Source organism: Adelges cooleyi, unplaced genomic scaffold (assembly GCF_023614345.1).
Source record: "Adelges cooleyi isolate 19-005CV unplaced genomic scaffold, UGA_ACOO_1.1 ACOO_flye_CR_arks_rails_tigmint_CR_PRNA_108, whole genome shotgun sequence".
In the NCBI taxonomy this organism is placed as follows: Eukaryota; Metazoa; Arthropoda; class Insecta; order Hemiptera; family Adelgidae; genus Adelges; species Adelges cooleyi.
Genome location: NW_026095761.1, coordinates 3,919,150 through 3,938,333, shown reverse-complemented (window position 1 = coordinate 3,938,333; position 19,184 = coordinate 3,919,150). Strand labels below are relative to the sequence as shown.

General features: G+C 28.9%; 1 protein-coding gene across 2 annotated transcripts; it reads left to right on the top strand.

Moving 5' to 3' along the window:
- The first annotated feature begins 1,202 nt into the window (after nucleotides 1–1,202).
- On the top strand, nucleotides 1,203–17,807 carry LOC126846542 (mucin-19-like). 2 transcript variants are annotated; one of them, XM_050586060.1, is made up of 13 exons: nucleotides 1,203–1,319; nucleotides 1,469–1,480; nucleotides 2,267–2,305; nucleotides 2,703–2,717; nucleotides 9,810–9,833; nucleotides 10,316–10,348; nucleotides 11,215–11,247; nucleotides 12,028–12,051; nucleotides 13,493–13,516; nucleotides 14,646–14,666; nucleotides 15,398–15,421; nucleotides 16,159–16,189; nucleotides 17,710–17,807. In XM_050586060.1, the coding sequence occupies exons 1-13, from the start codon at nucleotides 1,211–1,213 to the stop codon at nucleotides 17,717–17,719; spliced, it is 399 nt and encodes a 132-aa protein (XP_050442017.1). In that variant the 5' UTR covers nucleotides 1,203–1,210; the 3' UTR covers nucleotides 17,720–17,807. The 2 variants fall into 2 exon arrangements, with proteins under 2 accessions (XP_050442017.1, XP_050442029.1); XM_050586072.1 differs by lacking the exon at nucleotides 14,646–14,666.
- The last annotated feature ends 1,377 nt before the right edge of the window (nucleotides 17,808–19,184 follow it).

The window sequence follows — 19,184 nt, the reverse complement described above, 5'->3', positions numbered from 1 at the left end:
CGGGTTTTTAGTTAAAAAAAAAAAGAAAAAAAAAAAATTGAATTTGTGTAAACTTTAAGTCAAAAGTGGTACTTGAGCACAAAACCTAATAGTATCATTCTGCATAGATATACGTAAAATTGTTTTAATGATTTGATCAATTTTTTTTAAAGATTTTAGGTGTTTTTGTTAAAATATACGAAATCTGCGAAAACACAGTTTCCCGGCAATTAAAAAAAAACTGTAGTGCCGAATTTTTTTCCCGTTTAATATGTTATGGGTACATATGAGTTCCAACTACTGGCAAATTTTCAACCCAAAAGTTTCAAAATTACCGCTAAAAACCCCGAAAAACAAAAAAAATTGTACCCCCCCTAGGGGGGTGGGAAATGGGTATAGTTTAAGTTTGACACAACTGACGTGTGCGGGCATACCAAGTAATTATTTCTTATACATTTCAACTCGATCCGACTCTTTTTCTCGAAATTATAGCCAGTAAAAGTTCTAACTTAAAAACTCGTACGGTTTTTTTTTTGTTTTTTCAACTTTCGTCTGTGAAGAATTAAACTTTTTCAACTTTTACCCCCCCCCCCCCCCAAAGTACCAACTAGATGAAATTTGCGATTTATAGAGTTGCTACTCGAAGGAATTGGTCCAGTATTAAAAAAGTTACAGTGTATACAGATAAAAAAAAAACACACATCAGAGTAAAACCAATACCTTCTCGCTTTGCATCGAAGCTAAAATGTTACGACACTAAGAAAAATAAGATCCTAAAAAAATTTAATAAAAATTGTGTGTTATTTACAATGTGTAGGCGCATTCCGTACAACGAAAATTCAGGATACGGAATAAAACATAATATGACGTGTTGACACTGTCATCAGTTAAGATTTTACTATTGACATGATATTATGTAGGTTATCGGTTTCAAACAGTTTGGCGGTGACGGGAGAGACAGCTTAAAAACATAAAGAATATAATAATATTATACAACATACGGAAACTTTATGCTAATATTTGTAGTCTTAAACCATATTGGTCAAATAATACTTCAAACATATCATAAATCACCAACATCAAATACGTTTTAAAAGATAAAAACATACAACAACCGCAGTGTTTTATGTCATTTCCTCATACTATATTTTTTTTATATCCTGTTTACATTGTAACACTTATTAAATAAATGTTGGGTATTTTACATTAGCAAACGAGCTGTAGCTTGGTTATGAGATCAACGTCTTTGTTGTTATACTTTTATATCCTAAATATGAATTTCCAAGGCAGTTTTTTGTTTTTGTCAACAGTTGTTTTGGCTGTGCTGTCAGCAACTTCAGGTACTTAAAAAATTAAGTATAGCAATTAATACTAATATGGTTTATATAAAGAAATTAAGGTATTTTTTGAAAAAAGTGTAATATTTTCCAAGATCTATATTACAACTGTTTAATATTTATAATATACATATATACTTTTCATGTTTCAGGTGTTAATGGACGTAAGTTTTAAATTAAGTTGTATTTTTTTTTTTCGTTGAACTAATAAATATAAAAAAAATTATACTAGCATTTCAAACAAAATTATTTTACTTTTTTAATATTTAAGGAGATGAGTGTTAACCTAAATAATATAGGTACTGCTCAAATAAAAAAAAAACAACTTATTAGATATAAAAATTAATGATTGATTTATTCGAGATTAATAAACCACTATGAGCTATTTATAATTTAATAATTACAATAATTTTTTTTTAATTATAGCTTATGAGAACTTTCCAAATTATTTTATTCAAAATATTAAATTAATAAAATGAAAAACAAATAATAAATAAATATAAAAATTATATACTACGGCTTATAAAAAAAAATTAATTTATTAATGAAAAAATAAATTCATAATTTTATTTGGAGGCATTTCTTCTAATAAAAACAACTATAGACATGAATATTATTATATTAACTACAAAAATATATTATGGATGATACCCTTCTATAGTTATTGAATTTGTTTATTATGGAACAATGGGAAACATATTATTTGATCATTCTGATTACTTAACGAGTACTTTACTTTGATGAAAATAAAAATAACTCTGCCATGTTAATTAGCAAATTATATCATTTTGTTTATCTAGAAGTACTTATATTTAAAAATATAAAATTGGACTATTGGGTAACAACTTGATTAAAATTTTTAGGTACAACTTAATAAGTACTAATTAGAAAAGTTATGCAATAGATTAAATAAGTATTTAGATTTTAGGTTATTTTGTTCATTGTTTTAGAAAGAGACCCAGCAGCTCCTGCAGCATCAAGACTATATGGTAAGTCCATATATTTGTTTTCTTAAAAATGTATATTTTATAAGGGCGTTGTTTTTTATTTACTTAACGTAACCTAACAATTTTCACCCGTTAGAAAGATAGAAGAAAGAGGTCAATGTGTTTAGCTGTAGTGTGAGTAGAATGTATCTATGTTTGATTTGATCCTACATCTATAGTTTGGAAAATACCAAAAAACTAGACTCTCAATAAACTTATTGTGAATGGCTATCAGCCGTTACTATGAAAACTATTGGCGTTATTTAGAATGGCCAAGAGTTAATTTTAAAAAAAATTTGCATACATATTAAATTTAAATAAGGAATTACAAAAAAATCCAAATATTTGATTACAATATATTTATTTTTTTATATTATAAATACTTTATTCTATGTTTCAGATTACGTTAGTCCTGGTAAGTTTTAAATTAAATTGTACTTGTTTTATTTGTCGATCACATTCCTTTTCTTAAATATTAGGAAAATATAAAAACCGCTAATGTATTTATGTTTCTTGTATCTTTTAAATATTAAGGGACTTAAGTGTTAATCCAAGTTAAATAGGTACTGCTAATAAATAAATAAAACTATTTAAGTTATAGAAATAAATATACGATAACCTCAGCCGAAAAATCTTTAAGTTAGATTAAATATTTAATCGTTATTTTTTCGTAATTTCAGCAAATATAAACTTGCTTGGTAGTTGACTTTATATTTTTATCTTAGAATTTAACGTTATTATTAATTAATTTTGAAAAATAATTACAAGGTATTTTATACTTGTATTTCGAAAGCATAATTTTAGATACCAGATAATAAGAGGTTACAAGCTTATTAAAACCTTTACATTAAGAAGGGCCATAATATTTTTATTACCTAACCTAACCAAAAAAAAGGCTAATATGCTTAGGTATTATGTCTGTAGAATGTATCTATGAATATATGTTTGCTGCCACCTTCTGCTTATACTAATGTGCTTACATTAATAAGGGAAATAATTAATATAGTTCTACAAATGCTAATAAACTATAAGATCAATGCGTCATACATATGGACGTAAGACCAAGATAAAACAATAAAGAAGACCTACGGTTGAAGAATACCAGCATGAATATTGTATCCCTAAAAGCGATATAAAGAAAAAAGTTTCATCCCTTCTGGCGGAAAAGGTTTATGATATTTGTTTTGATTTTAACGTTTATCGATAATAATATATTAATAACACTGGCCCAACACACATTTTGGTGCGTACGATTTTCCTGCTGGTTTTAATAGTATTTTAAATGCTGATTTCAAATATGTCATCAGATTTTTCCTGTCAGCTCTACTTTTTTAGATATAGGTACGCTAAATCTCAAAAAGTGCCTAAATATGACAAATATTGCCTATCCTTTGCCCCTCAATAAATAGCGCTTACCGTTCCGTCACACCGCCCCTTTTTAAGGGTAAAGTATAGGCATTTTTTTTACAAAATCTTAATTTAAAGGTTAAACTGTGATGTGTAATTATTTGTTTAATAATTAGGACTCTATTTTGGTAGTTAATTTATTTTTCGGACTATGATAGCATCTTTGAAAGCGATTAAAAAATGTTTTTTCATCTCGACAGCATTATGAGAGACAACTTAATGTATTAGCATGAAAGCTTAGGTTTTAATATCTAAGTAGAAAGATGCGCCCCAGGTTTTTCTAGTTCAACTATTCTATTTGGTTATCAAGACGCCAGGAAGGTTATTTTATCCTTTTTAAGGCGCATAAAAACGTTTTTTTTGGATTAATTTTTTAATCTACTTTTTTTAATTTTATAATGGATGCTTTTATATTTTAAACACTTACTGTCCTTACACTACATATATAAATACTACATCTCTGTCATATATTATATTATTGTGAATTGGAATGTATTTCCGTCAATAAAGATTATTATTATAATTTAAATCCAAAATTAAGTGACTTATTTTCAGTCTCTCTTAAGACCTAAATACAAAGATATCCAAAAAATATCGATGCTATTATTATTTAAACAGAACATAATGAGGTATTGGTAAGTATTGAAAATACAGGTGATCCATAAACATTCGACAAAACAAAATGTTTAAAATAAATATTTACTTAGACATGTTTATTTTTTACAAATTAGGTACTACATATTTTTAACTTATTTAACATTTAAAACAACTCTTAACTCTTAATTGTTTTTACACGTTAATTATTACATCGTATCAACGTAAAATAAACAGCTCCTACTTTTTTCAGTAAATAATATTAATTTATTGTTAACATTATGACAGTTTATTTTCAATCATAATTTATTTATTTCGTATACCTTATAGGGTGCATGATGACGTTGAACAAAGCGAGAATGAACAGATAGCTATTTCAACTGGTCAAACAGTCTCTACACCCAATGGTCAAACTGCCTCGACATCCACAAATCAAACAGTCTCCACACCCAATGGTCAAACTGCCTCGACATTCACTGATCAAACAGCCTCGACATCCTCTAATCAAACAGTCTCTACACCCAATGGTCAAACTGCCTCGACATCCTCTAATCAAACAGCCTCGACATTCACTGATCAAACAGCCTCGACATCCACAGAGTCAACTAGCCCTCTGTTTCAAAAACGTTTAAAACGAACGTACAACACAAAATCATTAAAAGATAGGCCATTAAACAAAGAACGCAAAGAACTTATAACACATGGCATTTGTGAAGTTATTACTAGTGACTTGCTGCCTTTTTCCTTTGTTGAAAATGAAGGATTTAAAAAACTTATGAAATTGGTTGAACCTAACTATCAGATACCGTGTCGAAAAACAATAAGTAATCGTATAGAACAATTATACGAAGATAAAGTAAACGACACAAAAACTTATCTCGAAAATATTAACGGTATCGCTCTAACTACTGATGGCTGGAGTTCAATGGCTATAGACTCTTATATCACATACACTGGTCATTATTTTGATAAAAATTGGATATTGCGTAATTTAACATTATCAATTGACGAAATCTTAGAATCCCATACGGCTGACCACCTTAAAGACGAAATTTTGGAGGTTGTGGAAAAATGGCATTTGTCTAATAAGGTCACTGGCATTACACATGATAATGCATTAAATATATCAAATGCAGTCAAAAGTTTGGAAAAGGAATACAATTTATACTCAAATAGATGCGCAGCACACACAATCCAATTAGCCATTAAGAAAGGTCTTAATGGAAGTGTTTGTAGTCGGATATTAAAAGTAGCGTCTTCGATTGTTGCTGCTTTTAGACAATCTCCTAAGCGATCTAATGCATTACAGCTATATTTACAACAGACGGGTCAAAAACAGTTAGCTCTAGTCCAAAGTTGTCCCACTCGATGGAATTCGTCCTTAGCAATGTTGGAACGTTTGCTTTTACTGCGCAGGGCTGTTGTGTCAGTCTTATCGGATCGAGAGCACTTCAATGTAAAAACCGCAAAAAAATTAGAAATGTTGGAAAACGACTGGGACAAATGTGAAATCCTCGTCAAGTTGTTAAAGCCTCTGCAATTAACCACGACAATACTATGTTCTGAGCAGCAAATAACGATATCAATGGTAAATATACAACATAATACAAACTTGGTAACAAGCAATTTTGTTTTTCAATAATATAAAAACATGTAAAACTTATTTATTGTATTTCAGGTTCGACCACTTATTGCAAGTCTTATGAGCAAACATTTGAAATTGAATGAATCGGATTGCATGTTTGCTACAGGATTTAAAAACGTAGTTGCCGAAGATTTATCCAAACGATTTTTAATGAAAGAAGAAGATTTAGATGACATACCGGTGAATGTATCACAAATGGGAAGTCTGCTCGATCCTAGATATAAAAATCTCAATTTTGAACCATCCGAGCAAATTAAAATCCGTATTCGAGCAACTGTGCGATCGAAAATATCATCGGTTTTGACGACTGCAGACGGTAGTAACATTCAAATTGTAAAACCAACAATCTTAGACGAGCTAATGGGCCACTTTTTTGAGGATGATGAAGACGAATTTACTCGGTATTTGTCAGAACCACAAATTAACCATAATGAGAATCCTTCTTTGTGGTGGAAATCACGTGAAAATATATATCCCACTGTGTCGATTTTAGCAAAAAGCATATTATGCATTCCCGCTTCATCAGCATCGTCTGAACGCGTATTTTCGACAGCTGGGAATATTATAACACCAAAGCGAAATAGAATGACTCCTTACCATTTATCAGCTTTGGTGTTTTTGAAAAACGCGCTTTAAAATGACCAAATTTATTATTATTATTATTATTATTATTATTATTTATTATTATTATTATTATTATTATTAAAAAATTGAAAATTTAATTATTATAATATGCTATTTATAGTTACCTAATTTATAACAATTATTATTATCAAAACATTTATTATACCGACTATTATAATATTAAGATTATTTATTATTGTAATAAATTATTTTCTTTCTTCTGCTTACTGTTAGGTTTACAATTTGCAGACAATTATTATTATTGTTATTGTTATTATTATAGAATATTATTTACAACTATTATTCGTTTATAATTTATACTTATTACTTAAGTTAATACATATTGATTTTGTTATTTATTTTATATGATATATTAAGCTAAATGAGTTTATAATGTTTAGTTGTCGTTATGGCTATTTTTGTTGTTTTTACATGGGTGACACTCCGGCAATAGGAATGAGCCGGGACCGAATTTCACCATCCCTCGGAGCAACCGTAATATTTGAGGAATTGATATGCCGAAAAATCAACGTCAGAATCGCCACCGCCGATCGTCTGTTTTATGACCTCACAAACGAATTTCTTTTAAAGCATAGGAACTTGAATCCGCGGACTTCATCCCTAAAATAAATACTTTATTATAAAACAATTTATTGTATAAGTTTAATTAGTTTTGTTAAAATAAAAAAATATTATAGTTACCCTTGATTTGAAACGATTTGTTTACTGCAAGCGTGACCTCATTACGATAAACAATGCACGCATTGCTACCTAGAATACAATAAGAAACTAGGTTAAATTTTTTTTTTCCTTCCCCTTTATATTAACGCCTAATCATACTGGAGTGCCGTATATTTGTTTACCATACTATTATAAAATTTGTGAATTTTATTTACATCAGCGTTTTAGCCGTTACTTGCCGTTCGTTTCATCTTTAGCCGCACGTTGCCGCCCGCAGCCAAGGAAGCGATCATATTCGGCCGCACGTTGCCACACGTTGCAGATAATCAATTTGAATTTGATTCTATCTGTTTTTATTTGCCGATTGCCGTTTTTGCCATGGCCATGCATCGCCGCAATTTTATTTTTGCCGCAGATCCATTGTTGCCGATATTGCCGCTTAGTGCCGCATTTTTACTGCAAATTCAATATTTTATTGAGTTATTTGCTTATGGTCTGAAGACCAAAATCTTTAACACACCACTAACACATATCTTTGAATTTCGAACGTAGATCATATGGGTAGTTTAAGAGAAAGGAGTAATTAACCTCTATTTTATACGTCCGGATCGAATTTTTGAATTTTAAATATTCTTGTTGTTAATACGCGAATGTCATCAGCGATTTTGGTAGTGATTAAATACATATTTCCGGTTGGTTACCGTTGAGTTTTTAATATTTTATTTATACGGCGGTTTGTCTCTGCGTTTGTTCAGATCGACTGATATATTATTATTTGGCAAATAATATCCCGGCTAACCCCCGACGACATACTTATGTCCGGTTTTACCGTCGACCTTTTTTATGTATTTACGGCAAGATATATTTTTTGTACACGGCATAATTTAAATAACATTAAGAACGGCTAATATTTGTCACAAGTTGACGCGTTAATTACGGCACTCAAAATAATTTCGATCATAAGAAAACTCAACTTATTTGTTATGGCATCGAGTCCATACGGACACGGCGTTCCAATTCTTATTATCTATTTTAACTTAATTTTTTTTTTTGTTTAAAAGGTCAAAAATAATTAAATGTTCGGCATTTCTTATATGCGTACCACGCGGTATTAGAGCGAATATCCTTTTACGGTAATTTTAAGCGCACTTTTATATATAATTTAATTTACCAAAATATTTGAAATATCTCACTACATTTTTACAATTGATTTTATTATAAAATCCCCATTTTTCCTTTATGATTATAATGAATTCACTTATAAATTTCTATAATAAAACGTACTTACGTGGAACAACGATGACTTCTTGCTTCGTCTTAGGATAACATACAAATGCAGTGCGCACTGCACATAATGGTAACGGACGGTTAGAAAACCGTCCGATCGTAAAATACAAGCCGTCCTATATTTTGCTTAGGTAGTCAGACGCGCACATATTATCTAGGTAGGCCCAGATAACAAAGGCTCGGTAACGAATAGTATTATAACTATACAGTTTTGTGGTTTATAAGACATAATGTGTAGAATATAAATAGTTGCATGACTTGTTTTCTCCAAAGCAAGATACTGGATAATAATAATTTATATGGAATATACTGCATGATATACATATATATATTTTTAAGTTTTAGGCGCAGCGGTACGGTGGTCAACTTTTAAAACTGTCTTTTTAAAGACAACCTGTTTGTTAATAATGCTTTTGTTTTACATATTTTTATTATATACATATATATTGACCGATTTTTATAGTCAAAATAAATCATTTTCTAGACATACGATACGACAAGGGCGCAAGATTAGCCGACGTCAAAATATTTTTTGTAATTTTTTATATATATAATCGGTCGTTATCGGAAATAGCTACACTAAATAAATCAATTATACAAATACATTTTAAAATAAAAACACAGTATCTTAGACTTTAGAAGTGAAAATGATTTGATTTACTTATTTCAATTTAATTAAGAACCTAAAATTTGACTTTCAGGTTTAAAAAACAGAAATAAGCATTGTAAAACTAAAAATTCGGATTTTCGGATTTTGAAATCCGAATTTTGGACTTTCGGATTTTGAAATCCGAATTTCGGATTTTCGGATTTCGGATTTAAAAATCCGAAATCCGGAATCCGGATTTGTCGGATTTTTGGAGAATCCGGATTTAGTTCACATCACTAGTATGAATATTGTAATACTGTAATATTGTAATATCAGTATGAACTTTAAAAAAAATCTGTAATAAAACGTACAGACCTATCGATACATATCATATGAATTGAATGTACATTTGTCAGATCATCGTGATATACTTAGGATATAAAAATAGTAATCTGTGGGATTCGTAGAATTAGAACTCTTGAGGGACGGCTTGCTGAAATCTTGAATATAATATTTTTTCTGTTTAGATATTCAGGAGTCGGGTTTTTTTTTTATTAAACATTTTATTGAACACATATCGACAAAGTATTCAAATGCTCTATCACAATAGTTCTATATACATTCATATGTGTATATCATATATTTAAATACTATAAACATATTTACCATCCATGTTTCAGCTCAGTCTTATTCGACATCTACTGGTAAGTTTTGTAGTACGTTGTACTATTTTTAATGTACATTTTAATATGGATATGTTTTTGGGACGGGGGTCATTCCAAAATTTGCGTGGAAACTTGTGTTATGATTTCGCGTCATCGACATAAAGACCGTCATACAGATAAAGATTATTTATTGAATAATTAATATGTGTACCAGGGTACTATAAAACATACGTGTACATTGCCACCGCCACAACATGAACAATGTATAGCAAACTTTACATATGGGTCCCTGGTAAATCGTCGATGGCAGAGAAGCGCGTTTCATAAAAGATAAAATGTAGAAAATATTGTAAAAATGTGTAAAAAAAAATTGTTTAAGAAGTAATAGTATAAGTTTAAAGTTTAAACTATAAATGAAACAAAACTAAGAAATTTCAAAAAAAAATGTCAAATGCTCTATTGCAATTGTTTTATATTTATTTATATATCAATATTATACATATTTATTTGCCATGTTTCAGGTCAGTCTTCACAAGGTTCTGCACAAGCTTATAGTAAGTTTTTAACTACGTTGTACTATTTTTATTTGGCGATCGGATTACAGTGACTTAAATATAAAGAAAATATAAATACAAATTCTTAGAATTTTTAAGACACCATATCTGAAATCATTAATATATTTTCTCAGCTCAGGTTTTTCGGAGTCGGGTTTTTTTGTATTGAATATGTTATCGAATAATTTATTGACTATGTATCGGACATAAAATGTAGTGAAGATTAAAATGAGTAAAGAATAAAAGATTAAAATGTATACAAAAAAAAATAGTATAAAAAGTAATAATAAAAGTAAATATTATGAATAGAATAAAACTAAGCAACGGACACAGCTTAACCTCAAGTGCTATGCGGCAGCTGAGGTGTCCACTGCGCCACACTGCCCCATATACTCGTACGTTACCCAATTATCGTAGTTAACAATATAATGAACATATTTTCAGTACTTGCTGACTATTGATTCGCTCACATATGGATTAGCAACATGTGAATTGACTATGGTCGAAGTGTAGTTTTCGCTTTTTTTCTTAACAAAAATAAAGTTTGATTTTTCAGAAAATTATAATGTCATAGTTTCATTAAAATCTACCTTAGGTCTAATTTTCAGACCTAAATCTCTAAAACTTCTCTATCCCTTCTAGAGGGAAGAGTTTATGTTGTGTTTTTTAGTTTGTAAATTTTTAACAGTAGTACTATGTTTAAAGAATATATTGCATACAAATTTTGAACTAATTCGACTAATTTGAAAGTAGTTAAAGAGCATCAGAGGGTGGCCGATCCCATGTATTTGGGAACAGAAGGCGAAGATAGGAGAAATAATATACATTAATTATTTATACATCACTATTTATTTTCTATGTTTCAGGTGCTACTGCTACGTCAAGTTATTCTAGTTCTTGTAAGTCTTATATAATGTTGTACTATTATTATTGGGTGTTTGGGTTCCAATGACTTAAATATAAAGAAAAAATAATTACAAATTCTTATAATTCTTCAAAACACAGAATACTCTGATATCATGAATTTATTTTCTTGTTTAGTTTTTTTGGAGTTGGGGTTTTTTGACCTTACTATAGTATTATCGCCAATTGATCAACGTGAACAAAAATATGAGTTTATGTGCTACTGGTTTTCGAAAACATGACAATTATTAAGGGGAAATGTAATATCTTAACAAAGTCATAACAAATGAACAGATGGATGAAAATTAAAAATTCAAACGCTTACATATTTTTTTATTTTTTGTCTACGAATTTATGGAATTAAAAACATTTAATGCCATTTAAAAAAAAATCATATAACCCTCTTTTTTTCTTTTATGGTTTGGTAATAAACATTTTAAAATTATTGAAAAATAAAGTACAATGTACACCTAAAAATAAAGGAAAATTTTTTTCGAAAATATTAATGTTTTCTGAGAAATGGAGTGTCTTACCCAAAATCAATCCCTCTGAATAAACCTAATTATAATACATATTTATTTAACCTATTTATATAATCTAAATTATAAAGGTAGTGCTAGTAATAAATAAATAAATAAATAAAATTAGCTAACGCCTAACATCATACTGAAAATTTTCAAAGCTACTAAACTCAACATAATCAATGTTAAAGAACTGTACCATACTCTTAACACTTATGTGTACACCATATAACTTGTAACCCTCTAATCTTACAGATCAGGCTTCTACACCAGGTTCTGGTAAGTTTTTAACTACATTGTACTATTTTTATTTGGCGATCAGATTCTAATGATTTAGATATAAGGAAAAAATAAATAAAAATTTTTAGAATTCTTGAAGTCATATGATTTTCTGAAATCATTAATATATTTTCTATACCAAATGGTACCAAATGACAGCGAATGTGGTAACCATTACACCAGTTATGTGCACGGGCCTACCCAAAGCGTGTGATGTTAACGGTGTAGGGAAAGTATATACGGTCCCTGGTTTGAAACCACCCCAACTGGTGGGTGTATAGTGCAAAGTGAGAGTAGGTACATATAAATGTAAGAACATTGACTGGTAAAAGTATTGAAGAGTATGAGAGTGAATATATGTTATGTGTAGGAAACTAGATGGAAAGGAGTTAAAGTAAATGAAATCGGAAAGGGGTATACGATAATATATATTAAGGTAAGACTAGTACCAGAAATAGTGTGGGGGTGCATGACGGAAAATGTAGATGAAATTTGGAATAGGGTAGTAAATGCAAACCCTAGAGCTGGTACCATGAAATTTAGGTTTAGTAGACTTAATTAGGGAGGAGGAAGTGTGGAGTGTGGTTAGAAAGATAAAAAAGAAGAAAGCGGTAGGACCGAAAGGGACACCAGTAGAGGTATGGCAGGTGTTAGAAAACTTTGGCATTGAGTGCTTGACAGGTTTTCTTGTCAAGGTGTTAGTAGACGGGAAAATGCCGGAATTGTGGAGGAAAAGTTTCTGGTATCAATATTTAAGGGCAAGGGAGGTGTGCAAGAGTGTGGAAATTATAGAGGCATATAAGTGATGAGTCATAGTATGAAGGTTTGGGAGAAGGTTATAGAAAAGAGAATACAAAGTGAGACTACAGTATCGAAGAATCAGTTTGGTTTATGCCAGGGAGATCTATGGAGGTGTAGAATTAGGGCAGCCGACCCTATATAGTGGAGAGTATAAAGCCAAGATAAGAAGTACATAAAAGGTGTAATGTAAAGTTCTGCATGTGACTAAAACCAACATATGGCATACAACACACCATTTAACATAAAATAATTCTAAGGACACTACAGAATTGAGAGTAAAATTCTAACCCAAAATTATGTGCCACATACGTTTTGGTTACATTCCGGCCACTCAGTGGCCACTCGGTGGACGCAAGTGTGGCCAGATATCAAAAAATCGTGTTACATATCAATTCGACAAGATTTTTTCTCCGATTTCAAATAAGAAGTTATTTTTTTCGCAAGACCATTTTTTAATGACATACGAGTTTAATTTTAAATAATTTAAAAGTTTTTAAAAAATGAATATCATTTACTGTACCAATAGAGTATCACAAATGTCTCATTTGAAGCTCGGTAGAACTTGACATTACACCCTGTATATAAATTAATATGTACATATTTATAGATTATATTATACCTATTTTTTCCATGTTTTTAGGTTATGAATCTTCAGGTTCTACTAGTAAGTCTTAAACATTATTGTACTATTTTTATTTGGCGATCGGATTCCAGTGACTTAAATATAAAGAAAAAATAAGTACAAACTCTTATAATTCTTGAAAACACAAGATATTCTGATATCATGAATTTATTTTCTTGTTTAGATTTTTTGGAGTTGAGGTTTTTTTACCGTGTTATAGTGTTATTGCCAATCGGACAAAGTTATTATAAATAATAATTTTATAGTTTACTGGTATTCGAAAACCGAAAAATATTAAAATTATTAAGGGGATTCGATACCGGCGGTTTTTTTCATTTAAAACACATCATTTTTGTCCATCGCACAGGCCGAACCAGTAATCCGATAAGTAATTTGAAAACAGATTTGAATTTGTCATGAAGTTTACTTGAGATCCTACGGAGGCATTTTTTTCAATTTTGAATTATAAACCTTTAGAAATTTGATTTTAAAATTTAAAATTGTATAAAATGTTCAAACGTTTCTTATTTATAGCAAGAAAAAGGTATCAAAAAAGTACCTCGTAGAATTCCAAGTAAAATTCATAACAAATTAAAATATTTTTTCAGATTACTAATTAGATCACTGGTTCGGCCTGTGCGAAAATGTGCGAACAAAAATGTACTATTATATTAACTAAAATGGCTTTTACTCATAGACAAACTGATTTAAATTAAAAATAATACCATGAAGCTTATACAAATTAACCGGTAAATTAATTAACATGGTCGAAATTTATTTAAACCACTTTTTGCCTATACAAAACTCCTTAAAAATGGGCGATGTGACGTCCTCTTAAGGAAAAATGTAATATCATTACAAAGTCATAACAAATGAACAGATGGAAATTAAAAATTTAAACGCTAACATATTTTTTTATTTTTTGTCTACGAATTTATGGAATTAAAAACATTTAATGCCATTTAAAAAAAAATCATATAACCCTCTTTTTTCTTTTATGGTTTGGTGATAGAATTTTAAAATTATTGTAAAATCCAGTACAATGTACACCTAAAAATATAGGAACATTTTTTTTCGAAAATATTAATGTGTTCTCAGAAATTGAGTGTCATACCCAAAATGGATCATTCTGTATATAATTATAATACATATTTTTTTAACCATGTTACAGCTACGCATTCAACAACTACTAGTGAGTTAAATAACATTGTACTATTTTTATTTGGCGATCGCATTCAAATGACTTAAATATTAAGAAAAAATTAATGCCCTAAAATGTTTGTTTTGTCTTTTTAATGCTTAAGGATATAAGTGTTAATTCAAATTATAAAGGAAGTGCTAGTAATAAATAAATGAATTAATTAAATTAGCTAACGCTTAATATCATACTGAAATTTTCAAAGCCGCCAAACTTTACATAATTAATGTTAAAGAACTGTACCATACTCTAAACACTTATGTGTATATCATATAACTTGCAACCCTCTAATCCGTCTCAACTATCTGTGGTCGAGACCTTTTTTAGTAGTATAAAAATAAAATACATAAATGAAAGTTGGGTAATTAAACGTACCACTGCAAATTATATGAATTTAATGTATGTAAATTTCTGAGATCATTTTGATCATGGAAATACGCGAGTCATCCAGAAATTAAGGTTAAACGTGTTTTGTAGTCCAGGAGTAAATTTTCGTAGTTAGGTCATTGATATTAGAATTTTTGAAATCAACTGATTCTCTAAAATAATTTGTTACACATTCCATATGAGTCGCCTTTTTGCATACTTGCCCCGATAGCAGATATACTCCATTTATGTAACAAGGTTCCTCATCAAAATATTTAAATGTCTACAAAAAAAAAAAAAAAAATAGTGCAAAAAGTAATAATCCATGTTATATTTATATATTTTTTTCAATGTTTTAGATCAGTCTCAAACACCACATTACAGTAAGTTATATATCTATATATATAAATATACATACAGGGTGATTTTTTTATCATGAACCACTCAATATCTCATAGGGTTTAATAAGAAATTAAAATGTTGTTTTTTTATATTGTTTTTATACAATGTGATCTTAATTTTTCACAATTTTTTATGTTTTCATTCCCCTCCCAACTTAGTTTTTTTGATAGCAACTTTTGAAATGGTAACGTATATATTTTATTAACTTTTTAAATTGAGAATAATGTACTAAAAATGTTGACTAAATATTTTAATAACCAGTTTCAGATAACTATTTTTAAAGTTATAAGAGTGTTAAAGTTAGGATCGAAGGTGAAGTGCGATTAGGAAATGCGCGCAGATAAAAATAATACTACACTCCACCTTTCCTCCTGTCCTAAACTTGAAACTTTAATAACTTCAAAAATAGTTATCCGAAACTGGTTATCGACCAGTCAAAATTTTTAGTACATTATTCTCAACTTAAAAAATTAATAAAATGTATATGTTACCATTTAAGTTTCAAAAGTTGCTATCAAAAAAACTAAGTAAGGAGGGGATTGAAACATAAAAAATAGTGAAAAATTAAGATCACATTGTATGAAAACAATATGAAAAAACAACATTTTAATTTCTTATTACACCCTATGATATATTGAGTAGTTCATGATAAAAAAATCACACTGTTTATATACATACATATATTATATATTATTCATACTTATTTACAATGTTTCAGATGATTTTTTTTCATCAGGCTCTTACCTCAGGTAAGTTTTAAAAATATTATACCATTTTTATTTGGTGATTAGATTTTAATGACTTATATATAACATAAAAAAAAATATATCAACATTTTTAGAATTCTTGAATGCACATGGTTTTCTAAAATTATGAATTTATATATTTTTCTTTTTAACTTTTTGTATTAAAATTTGTATTGCATAAGTTATTGACGAATTTCGGACATTAAATGTGCTAAATATTAAAATTTGTACAAACAAAAAAAACTGAGTGGGTCACGGGACCCTCGGTAGTAATGAAGTTCAGATATCATATGGTTGTATTCGATTAATTTATAAAAAGTGATTGATATAAAATCTTTTTATCATATGTATATTATTATATATTACTAAATCTCGCATTCTATCATAGAAATTATTGATTTATGATGACTAAAATATGATACGTATATTTTTTACTCAATTTTGTTAAAATATCTGGAAAAACAGCATCAATGGTTGTACCTACCATATTTTGTCTATCTTGTGGGCAACTTGAAAAAGGCACTTGTGTTTTTTGTTTACTGAGTTACCATTGCCCCGCCCCTCACCCCCTCCCATATAGGAAAGTCAGTCTGTTTAAAAGCTCTTAAATCTCCCTCAAAATTTCGGTTAATTTTGGCCAAGTAAGCAATCTAGTTTCTTATGTATATCTGTGATATTATGATCAGGATGTAGTTAACTGATAAGAAACTCGCCTGAAACTACTATTGATAATAAAAGGATGGATAGGCCAAGGGAGTTTATCACATAGGAATGAACAATTTGCGTATTTTCGCGAAGGTACCGAAAGCAAACGGTTTGTGGATAACCGCTTTTGCGATATTTTAATGTCAAAACTACCTATTTACTGTTAAATAAAATGTTTGCTCTTATCAGTAAACAGCTTTACTAGCAGTTTGTATTGGTTGGTACTTATGATAATGAAAAATCATTTTAGCGGTAAACAAACAATTCCTATTAATCTAAACATTATCAGTTATCATTATTCCTTTCGGTACCACCGCGAAAATACGCTTTTTGATAATTCATCTTATTTTGAGAGGCACTAGTACATTTTATCTCCCCTATTCTGGCGTACAACTCCTTATCTATGGAAACTAAAACCAATAAATATATAATATATATGTGTGTGTGTCATGGACGGTGATAAGAAACGTTTTCACCCACAACAAAACACTTAAAAAATTTAGCCAGATAAAAAAAAACTCCCCAGATTTCTCCAAAACCCCCAAAAATCCCCAAACCTGGCAACAATGATGTACTGACCGAGAGTGTTAGCGTCAGAGAGTCACTGTTTCAAGCATCTCAGTAGATACTAGATAGTGAGAAAAAGGAAGAGATATAAAGAGCCAGTGCAAGTTATCAAGTACTTTTAAGGGTAAAAATGTATTCTGTAATTATTTTTTTGAGTAGTAAAATATAATATAATAATTATAATATAATAAAAATATAATAGTTCTTTGTCTTATGTATATGTATCATACTTATTTATTTTTATGTTTTAGCTCAGTCTAATACACAAAGTTCTGGTAAGTCAGGTGATCCGATTTTATGTCTTAAATATAAAGAAAATGTAAAATATATACTAGTGGTTTTAAAATGTTTCTTTTCATTTTATATATCAAAGGAGTCAAGTGTTAACCCGATTTAGATATGTACTACTAATAAATAAGCGATTAAATTATTTATTACAAACATAAAAAATAATTAAAAACAATTTTTTTTGGTGTTTTTGCTGATAATTTTATCGTTTAGTTCATAATATAGTATTTTTTATATAAGTTTCATGAGTGAAATTCTGTATACATGTTTTCAACTTTATTATATTATTTTTATTTGTTGATTAAAATAATTAAATAATTCCAATAAATTAATACATATAAAGTAAAATTCTTAGAATTCTTGTCGGTACATGATTCTCAGAAATCGTGAATATATATACATATTCTCTGTTTAATATTTTCTCTTAATTGACTACAGGTTTTTGAGAATGCTGAAAATGATATAGCACTACTCTAGATCTATTTTCTGTCTAATTTAATATATTTAATAATATAATATATAGTTAACATTTTTATGTAAACAATACATTATTTTTAACAACCGTAATGTTGCACATATAATATAAATATAGTTATGTACCTACAAAAAATTGAATTGTGTTTTTTTTCTCAAAATTATGTTTAACGTATCGTCTATGTATATTCAGGTGTTTTTAAGTTAAATTAGTAAGTTTAAATTTTAAAACTACGCTCTTAGTCATCAATTAAAAAACGTTGTAATAAAAAATAATAATATAATTAATCATTTTTGGGAGTTAGCTTTTATTGTAAAATATTATATTTCAGTAATTAAGATAAAGTAATAACAATTTAAGAGTACAAATTAAAGAAAAAGAAGCAGATCAAACAACGCAAAACGTAAAGTCAAAAAATAAATAAATACGAATTACATAATATATCGTATTTGAAATTATTAAAATTAATAAAAAAATATTAGAAATAATTGCTAAATTATAAATCCAGTTGGAAAAATAAAGGTAACAACGAAGATTATTGTAAAAGGCGTTTTTGTTTGAATTAAAGAGGCGGTAGAATTTTAGGTAATGTTATGGGGGAGTTGGTCTCTGAGAAGTGTAGTTCTATGCTGGGCTGGGCATTCAAATATGATAAGATTGGAATCGCAAAAATCTATGAAAGCTGATGAATGATGATGACAGCATTGCTACCGAAATACACGCATACACTTATGTTAAAAAGTTTATTTTTTTTTTTTTGAAGTGAAGGATATTTTGTAATAATATTATATTATTCATTGTTATTTATACCATATAATTCACATATTAGTATTTTTAATTTCTCGGATATTTACGTCCAAAGGGTAAAGTTAAATGATCAATCTATAAATATTTAAAATATTAGTCCATAAAAATTGAATGGTACAAAAAAGTATGCATATTTTGTCAAAGACAAATTTGCAA

Coding starts and splice junctions, on each gene's coding strand:
- LOC126846542 (XM_050586060.1), top strand. CDS start 1,211: ATGAGATCAACGTCTTTGTTGTTATACTTTTATATCCTAAATATGAAT. Junction 11,248..12,027: donor GTCAAGTTATTCTAGTTCTT/GTAAGTCTTATA, acceptor CTAATCTTACAG/ATCAGGCTTCTACACCAGGT. Junction 15,422..16,158: donor GTCTCAAACACCACATTACA/GTAAGTTATATA, acceptor ACAATGTTTCAG/ATGATTTTTTTTCATCAGGC.